The 9,174-nt window shown below is 48.3% G+C and overlaps 1 protein-coding gene and 1 long non-coding RNA gene across 2 annotated transcripts; both read left to right on the top strand.

Annotated features, from left to right (window-relative positions):
- The first annotated feature begins 673 nt into the window (after nucleotides 1-673).
- LOC128835730 (uncharacterized) lies at nucleotides 674-2,822 on the top strand. The gene is made up of 2 exons (XR_008444692.1): nucleotides 674-756; nucleotides 2,595-2,822. It is a non-coding gene; the product is annotated as an uncharacterized LOC128835730 (long non-coding RNA).
- A 3,243-nt stretch (nucleotides 2,823-6,065) lies between these two features.
- Nucleotides 6,066-8,072, top strand: LOC128837125 (mas-related G-protein coupled receptor member H-like). The gene is made up of 2 exons (XM_054028026.1): nucleotides 6,066-6,276; nucleotides 6,716-8,072. The coding sequence occupies exon 2, from the start codon at nucleotides 6,770-6,772 to the stop codon at nucleotides 7,724-7,726; it is 957 nt and encodes a 318-aa protein (XP_053884001.1). The 5' UTR covers nucleotides 6,066-6,276; nucleotides 6,716-6,769; the 3' UTR covers nucleotides 7,727-8,072.
- Nucleotides 8,073-9,174: the final 1,102 nt, after the last annotated feature.

The following is a 9,174-nucleotide window of genomic DNA, read 5'->3' as shown; positions in this document are numbered from 1 at the left end:
CCCCCAACAAGCACCAAGACACTGCTAGAACACTGCACACTCCCTTCAGTAGCCTGTCTGTTCCTCTGCCTGCCTCTCTTAGTCTTCCCAAGAAAACTCCCTGTAAAGTCCCACTCAAACTCCCCTGTTAACTGGCTCCTGTGCCACTGCAGCTGTCTATGCCACTGCCTGACTGGCTGGCTACCTTTCTTGGACCCCTGGTTAGGGGGCGGGGCTTCTCTGACCAGGGCTCAGCTTCTCTCCCAGCACATTGCCTCTACCAGCCTCTGTCCACACATACAAATACAAATAGCTACAAATACCTTCTCCTCCAACAGAAGTCCCACTCAATCTCGCTGTTTACAGCTCTGTTTGCTGGCTCCTGTGCCGCTGCTATTTCAAATGCACACTAATAAACATTTAGTGCACCTGAGCAGGGTCCCCCAGGGGGAGTTAGGGTGCAACACTGTCATAACTATAATGGGAAGGGTAACAGCTCTCCTGTGTACAGTATTATAAAATCCCTCCTGGCCAGAGACTCCAAAATCCTTTTACCTGTAAAGGGTTAAGAAGCTCAGGTAACCTGGCTGACACCTGACCCAAAGGACCAATAAGGGGACAAGATACTTTCAAATCTTGGGGTGGGGGTGGGAGGGGAGGAAGGCTTTTGTTTGTGCTCTTTGTTTGGGAAGTTGTTTGCTCTGGGGACTGAGAGGGACCAGACATCAATCCAGGTTCTCCAAATCTTTCTGAACAAGTCTCTCATATTTCAAACTTGTAAGTAAACAGCCAGGCAAGGCGTGTGAGTTTATCTTTGTTTTCTCAACTTGTAAATGTACCTTTTACTAGAATGTTTATCTCTGTTTGCTGTACTTTGAACCTAAGGCTAGAGGGGGTCCTCTGAGCTCTTTAAGTTTGATTACCCTGTAAAGTTATTTTCCATCCTGATTTTACAGAGAGGATTTTTACCTTTTTCTTTAATTAAAAGCCTTCTTTTTAAGAACCTGATTGATTTTTCCTTGTTTTAAGATCCAAGGGGGTTGGATCTTGATCCACCAGGGAATTGGTGAAGGTCTCTCAAGGCTACCCAGGGAAGGGAATTAGCATAGAGAGTGGTGGCAGCGGACCAGATCTAAGCTGGTAGTTAAGCTTAGAAGTTTTCATGCAGGCCCCCACATTTGTACCTTAAAGTTCAGAGTGGGGAAGCAGCCTTGACAAACACAAATCACTGCTGTAGTCCAAACTCCTGGGCCACGTAGACATGCCATTCATTTCTTTATGAGTATGATGGTGGTCAACTTGTCATTGGACCTTCATGTCTACCTGAGGGTGGGTTCAAATCCTGGTGAGTAGCATTAGTTTGTACTTTAAGATCAACCAGGACTGCTGCACAACAATCCAGCAAAACCTCACAAACAGGTGTAGAACCACTTAGAATCATAGAATATCAGGGTTGGAAGGGACCTCAGGAGGTCATCTAGTCCAACCCCCTGCTCAAAGCAGGGCCAATCCCCAACTAAATCATCCCAGCCAGGGCTTTGTCAAGCCTGACCTTAAAAACCTCTAAAGAAGGAGATTCCACTACCTCTCTAGGTAACCCATTCCAGTGCTTCACCACCTTCCTAGTGAAAAAGTTTTTCCTAATATCCAACCTAAACCTTCCTCACTGCAACTTGAGACCATTACTCCTTGTTCTGTCAACAGCTACCACTGAGAACAGTCTAGCTCCATCCTCTTTGGAACCCCCTTTCAGGTAGTTGAAAGCAGCGATCAAATCCCCCCCTCATTCTTCTCTTCTGCAGACTAAACAATCCTAGTTCCCCCAGCCTCAACTCATAAGTCATGTGCTCCAGCCCCCTAATAATTTTTGTTGTCCTTCGCTGGACTCTTTCCAATTTTTCCACATCCTTCTTGTAGTGTGGGGCCCAAAACTGGACACAGTTCTCCAGGTGAGGCCTCACCAATGTCGAATAGAGGGGAATGATTACGTCCCTCGATCTGCTGGCAATGCCCCTACTTATACAGCCCAAAATGCCATTAGCCTTCTTGGCAACAAGAGCACACTGTTAACTCAAATCCAGCTTCTCGTCCACTGTAACCCCTAGGTCCTTTTCTGTAGAACTGCTGCCTAGCCATTTGGTCCCTAGTCTGTAGCAGTGCATTTGATTTTTCCATCCTAAAAGCAGGACTCTGCACTTGTTCTTGTTGAACCTCATCAGATTTCTTTTGGCCCAATCCTCTAATTTGTCTAGGTCCCTCTGTATCCTATCCCTACCCACCAGCGTATCTACCACTCCTCCCAGTTTAGTGTCATCTGCAAACTTGCAGAGAATGCAGTCCACGCCATCCTCCAGATCATTAATGAAGATATTGAACAAAACTGGCCCCAGGACCGACCCTTGGGGCACTCCGCTTGAAACTGGCTGCCAACTAGACATGCAGCCATTGATCACTGCCCGTTGAGCCGATGATCTAGGCAGCTTTCTATCCACCTTACAGTCCGTTCATCCAGCCCATACTTCTTTAACTTGATGGAAAAATACTGTGGAGGACTGTATCAAAAGCTTTGCTAAAGTCAAGGAATAACACGTCCACTGCTTTCCCCTCATTCACAGAGCCAGTTATCTCGCCATAGAAGGCTGAAGAGTTATAAGTCTAGTGGAAGCTGGGTACGTGACCAGAAATGGCATTGAAGAGTGTTTCCTGCTGGCTGGAGAGTAGATACCCCAAGTGCCAATCAAAGAAAAGAAAGCTTCGGATAAGTCAAAGGGTGGATGCCTCTTGCCAATGTTAAACCGGCAAACTCCCGGTTTACACTCTTTAAATAAAAAGAAAAGAACTACCTTTACTTTTCCTCATTTCTTTATTTAGCCAAGAAGAGAAAGGTAGATCAAGAGTGTTGTGCATTTCAAGAGAAATTGTATTTCTTTGTGGCCATGAATGGAAATGTGGGCTGAGGAAACTGGGGTGGTGAAGCACTGGAATGGGTTACCTAGGGAGGTGGTGGAATCGCCTTCCTTAGAGATTTCTAAGGTCAGGCTTTACCAAGTCCTGGCTGGGATGATTTAGTTGGGGATTGGTCCTGCTTTGAGCAGGGGGATGGACTAGATGACCTCCTGAGGTCCCGTTTAACCCTGATATTCTATGATTCTTTGAAAGCCCATGTGCTTGATTTGTCAGCATCACGTAGCTGTGCTAAAAGAATACCACATTCGAAGACCCTGTGAAGCAAACCCTGGTGGAAAATGTAATAAGTCATGGTTCCTGAATCAGAGAATCATTCTTGTCTCAGTTCAGCAATTTTGCCCATCTACCTTTCTGTGGCCTCATCCCATTGAGTCCCAACAGTGTCAGGTAGTGATTTCAAGGCAGGAAAAAAAAAGTGCCACATTATGCTGCTGAAGCTTAATTTCAAAGGCGTGAATGGTAGTGTAGAATTCTGTCCTTACTTGGTTGGGCCCCTGCATTCTGGTGTTGAGTGAGTTCAGGTGCTGTGTAATATCCGCATGAAAACAATGTCTTGAAGCCGCTCATTGTCCTCGAATTCAGTGACACCTTTCACTTCCCGGTCCATGAAAAAATTGGATCTCACCATGCAATTCAAAAAATTACTTCAACCCAGCGTACTGGCTTAGCCAATGACTTCAGTGTGATACAGCAGTCCATGATGAATGTCCCATTCTTCCAAAAGCTGGTGACTGAGACCTGAAGCTCAAATAAAATGTTCAGTTCTAACAATCACATCCATCACATGATTCAACTTCAGCCTTTTACTACAGAGAGCTTCTTGATCTGAAATGCAGTGAAAAACTGTTGGTAATGGTTGATTTGCAATTTGGCCTTCAATTTTTTTAAAACTCCAGCTTTCTTGTCCAGCACTGAGGGTGCTCTGTCTGTCTCCAGATTCACAGCTCTTGCCCAGTTCTGAGATAATACAATAGAATCCCAGAGTAGAGCTGTTAAAGAAGAAAGATTTTTTTTCCCTGGATGATTGGACAAATAATACATTTTTCCATTGAAAGATTCAAGTTTTGAGTGAAAAATTAAAAACCTAAATATTTCAATTCTGAAATGTCACCATCGTTGCTCTTCGGCGATGTAGTTCAAGTGCCACTAATTCCCATTTTCCTCTATAGATTGGGCTCCCAGGTTGGACTACATCTCCCATGATGCACCACAGTCTTCCCTCTTGGTGAGAGGAGGCAGTTCATTTCGGTAGTCACATGGACTCAGTACATAGTGGGAGATTTAGTTCAGCAGGATAGCCTGGCCCATAGAGAATGGGAGCATGAGGTAACAAACTACAGCTCCCATGAGGCACCACAGAACCACAGAGGATAAAAATATTGTTCTTTATGCTTAAAATATTTCCATCTGTGGTGTTTAGTTCTCTAACAATAAAAAAAATGCAAGGAATTTGGACTGTTTTGCAAAAATATTGATTGATACAAAAACCTAATTTCTCAATAACAAAGAATATCGATTGGAAATTTTTGACCCTCCCCCCATCCCATATTTCTCTTCACCATTGTAACCCTTCTGCCCCTCTGAGTTGGCAGCAACAAGGACCGGGTTCAGTATCTAGGGGTTCCGTTTCAATAACGCAATGCAAAACTGGCTCAAGCCCCCACCCAGTGACCTGGGACAATTACATACCACCCCCCCGGGCGCCTCTAGGAGGCAATACTTCCCCTCTCGCAAGCACGGAGTCTGAGTGTAGCAAAAGCCTTTTAATAAAGGACGGAAACAATGCGGCATTATGTTGGGGAAACACCACAAACAGGATTCATAACACAAACCCACCTCCAAGTAAGTTTGGCAGTGTCCTTTTCCCCTCAGGTTCTTAAGTCCATTCACCCCAAAGTCCAACAACCTCAAAGTCTCTGACCCTGGTCAGTGCCGCCCCAGAGTTCAAAAGTTTATCGGCAGAGTTTTACCCTGCCCCAGCCTGGGCGGAAAAAGGGGGGGGCACACAGGATGCTAAGGGGCACCTTACGTGGTCCGAGGCCGACTGCCCCACCTCTCCATGGAGTTCTGCTGCAGCCTTCACCACGAATGGCTCCGCTCTACCAGCCACGCCGCCCAGCTCTTCCAGCCATCCCCGCAACTGCTCCGCTCTGCTCCCCATTCCGTGGGCTGCTCCAACCGTCCCACAAACTGCTCAGCTCTGCCAGCCGCTCCACTCCACCAGCCGTCCCATGAACCGCTCCAGCTGCCCCGCAAATGGCTCAGCTCCGCTCCACTCACTCGCTGTTCCATGGGCCGCTCCAACCGTCCCACAAAGTGCTCAGCTTTGCCAGTTGCTTAGCAATATATAACCCCACTGGTTAACACAGCATTCAGTGATCTTCGCTCAGGAATTTTAGCTCTTTTAGTGATTTCAGCTTGTAGTAGGGGAGCCCCAATGCTAGTGCACCACTGGCCCAAAGCAAATTCAGTTCAGCAACTTCTAGCTAATGGAAGCAAACTTAGCTCTGCTATTCAACAGTGGAGAGAGGAGGTAGTGCAATTGCCATTCCAGGCTCTCAAAAGGGGCCCATACCATCAAGTACACATACTTGTCCCCCACCACTCTCACTTCACTGGGTTTTGTAACCCATGCCCCTTGTCTAGCAAGTGCTACTTAATTACTAGTGAGTCCCTCTGTCATACAACTGGCCTTGATTCACAGAACCAGGGTAACAACACTATATTCTTCCTGCCCCAATAACAGAGAAACTGGGGATCCCACACCAGCCAAAGTAATCACTTTCAGTTGTTGTTGTTCCAGGCTAGGTGGGTGGGTGTGCCTATGTAAACAAGATCAGCCCCTGAAGTTCTTTTCCACCCTTGCCATAATTCACCACCAGATGTCAGGGTAGAGCTTATCCTGACTCTGCTTACACCATAAACACAGCTTTCTACAACATCTAACTCATGCAATTTAATCTTAGGCAAGTCATTTCCTTTACGTTTAGGAAAGCAGGAGCAATGTGCAGAGCCCTGTCGCTACCTGATCTTATCAAACCACCCAGTGCTCATGAGACCTCCTGACGCTGTGATCTCTGTGTCCCACCATGCAGGGTGGGCAAGACATTTCTCTGCCTACACTTGGGAGGTGCTGGGTGTCAGATACTCCACAGGGACTGGCAGGGACATTCTCCACGTCTGGATAACAGTATTTCTTGGAAAACTTTCCCAAGAAGATCCAATCTGGAGAATTGCAGTTAGTGACCGTGAGACACTGAGATTCTGAAGTGGATCCGACCCAGCCCGGCTCCTGTAAACACTCAGTTCAGGCCCCAGGGAGGAAAGAAGGTAAGGAACTGCTGGATGGATTCAAAGCTCTTTGCCACCATTAATTAGACGTTTGTTCTCTCTCTCTCTCCCACTATCCACTTCCCCCGGCCCCACCCCATCCCCAGTGCTATTCCTTGTCTCTACATGGGCAACATCCTGTCCAATTTCTGTTTCTCTGTCCTTGTCTGTCTGTCCAGCTCAGCCCCCGTGTTTAATTCTGTCTCTGTCACTTGCTGTCAGTCCAGGATGCCCCCCACCCATCAGCCTTTCTCCAGGTCTCTCCCTGTCCCTAGCATCCCCCATGGCCATTATCTCTCTGAATATTTCTCACTCCCACTCATTGGGATCTGGCTCTACCCGGCCCCAAGGGGCTGGGGAGGGACTGGAACAATCAGTGAAACACAGCGCTGGGGATGTCCGAGTCATTGATCCCTCTCTGTCTGCTCTCTGCTAACAGGTGTGTGTGAGAGAGGGGGAGAGGGAGAGACCATCATCCTGCAGCAGAGGTTTCATGATGGCCGAGCTGAGCACAGTGTCTCTTCCCCTAACATCGTTTGGAGCGGAATATAATAAGACTGGATGCCGACTGTTTGATGCACCACCAGGGACCATCTACAGCATTGCTTGGCTCATCTGCCTGTTCGGGCTGGTGGGGAACGGGATCGTGCTCTGGTTCCTCAGCTTCCACATTAAGAGGAACCCCTTCACCGTCTACATCCTCAACCTGGCCGTCTCTGACACTTTCTTCCTGCTCTGCTCGACTGCTTATCTCATAGTTTGTGTGGTGGAATATCCATTTTGTGTGAATGATGTTTTTATTTACGTATTCTTGCTATTTAACATGCTGTCTCTGTTGACGTACAGCACCAGCCTGTACCTCCTGACGGCCATCAGCACTGAGAGGTGTCTCTCTGTCCTCTACCCCATCTGGCACCGATGCCACCGGCCAAAACACTTGTCTGCCATTGTCTGTGCCCTGCTCTGGGCTCTCTCCATGCTGTTCTCCTGTCCAGTGGGTGTTTTTTGTATTGTTCTTCCAGGTGAAAACTGTATCATATCCTTCCTACCCATGTGTTTTCTGAATGTCCTGATATTCACTCCCATCATGGTTCTGTCCAGTTTGACCCTGTTCATCAAGGTCCGACATAGCTCACAGCGACGTCAGCCAGAAAAGCTCTATGCTGTTATCCTGCTCACCGTCCTCCTCTTCCTCCTCTTTACTGTCCCTCAGAGTGTCCAGATCTTCCTCTTTTATCATCACATATTCGATTCCAGTGAGATATTTCACATGCTGGCCTCTGCAAGCAGCAGCATCAACCCATTTATTTACTTTCTAGTCGGGAGCTATGGGAAGCGGCGATTCTGTGGCTCCATCAAGGTCGCACTCCAGAGGGTTTTTGAAGAGAAGACAGATTCCAGAGAAGATGGAGAGACCACCAGTGCAGAGGCAATGGAGATGGTCACTTAAGTCCCGACAGCACCCAGCCTGGGAGACCCTGTTCTTAGGATGGAGATTTCCCTAGGTCCCAGAATCAAAGAACTTAGAATGGGAAAGGACCTGGTAGGTCACTGGCTAATTCTTCCCCACCCCCACCCAGAGCAGAGTCCTTCCAGTGGATCCCCGGGGTTATGTGCAGTTGTAAAGAACAAGAATGGGTCACATGGGGCAGTGGCGTAGCCAGGTTCTAACATCAGGGGAAGCAAACACAAAAAAAGCGCCACCTGCCGCTGTATCAAATTACTAGTTACACACTTTTAAAATTTGTTATACATATTTATTTTGTACTTAAAATAAAAACACAAGAATGATATTGTTTAAGTACGTGTGTTATTTTGCATTTAAAATATAAAAAAGTTTACAGTATTGTATATAAAAAACATAATAAAAACATGTGTTATTTACTTATTTTATATTTCAAAGACAAGATCAAAACAATGTGAATCTATGAAGCACTACAATAGCCTCATTCGTCTAAGCTTCATTCTAGCAAAGTTATTACTTTATTATAATCTACTTCAGTAGCCAATTGTCTTTCAATGGAGAGCAAAGCTAACCCAGACAATCCATCTTGTAGCAACTTGTAGCAAGAAGAAAAAGATTCCTGAACTTGTGTGTGGCAAAGGGAAGGAGAACACTTCTAACCTTTTATTAGGGTTACCATACGTCCGGATTTTCCCGGACATGTCCGGCTTTTTGGGCTCCAAATCCCCGTCCGGGGGGAAATCCCAAAAAGCTGGACATGTCCGGGAAAATCGGGACTGGCGGGGCTGGGCCAAGGGCCGGGGGCCGGCGGTGCCAAGGGCCACCGGGGGTGCCGAGCACCAGGGGCCGGCGAGGCCTGGGGCACCGAGCGCCGGCGGTGCTAGGGGTGCCGAGCGGGCCGGGGGGTGCTGGGCCCTGGCCGGGGGTGCTCAGCCGGAGGTCTGGGGGCCGGGCCGGGGACCGGCGGTGCTGGGTCCGGGCCGGGGGTGCTCGGCCGGGGGCCCGGGGGTCAGGCCGGGGACCGGAGGTGCTGGGCCTGGGCCGGAGGTGCTGGATGGGGGCTGGCCCCGGGGCCGGTACCCCAGGGCCTGAGCCGACCCAGGCTGGAGACGCCGGGGGGGGGCCCAGACTGGGCCGTGCCTCCTCCCCCCACACCCCCCTTACCTGCTTCAGGCTTCCCGCGAATCAAATGTTCGCGGGAAGCAGGGGAGGGGGCGGAGTTGGGGCGTGGGCATGGCCCCATGGAGTGTCCTCCTTTTGGAGGCTCAAAATATGGTAACCCTACTTTTATCTAGTGAGACTATAGGTTTGCCTGAAAGGGGATTGTGTAGGAATCTGCCTGATGGGCCAAAGGTGATCCTGGATGTAAGTAAGACCCAGGAAAAAGTCTGTTGCTGCTCAGGAAAGTGTTCCTTTAGAGCAAGCCCTAGGTG

This window comes from Malaclemys terrapin, chromosome 4, assembly GCF_027887155.1.
Source record: "Malaclemys terrapin pileata isolate rMalTer1 chromosome 4, rMalTer1.hap1, whole genome shotgun sequence".
Lineage (NCBI taxonomy): Eukaryota > Metazoa > Chordata > Testudines > Emydidae > Malaclemys > Malaclemys terrapin.
The sequence above is the reverse complement of the archived record's forward strand: the minus strand, read 5'-3'. Positions and strand labels throughout refer to the sequence as shown.

Bases quoted from the DNA above. Each gene is read 5' to 3' on its own strand.
- LOC128837125 (XM_054028026.1), top strand. From the start codon at position 6,770: ATGATGGCCGAGCTGAGCACAGTGTCTCTTCCCCTAACATCGTTTGGA.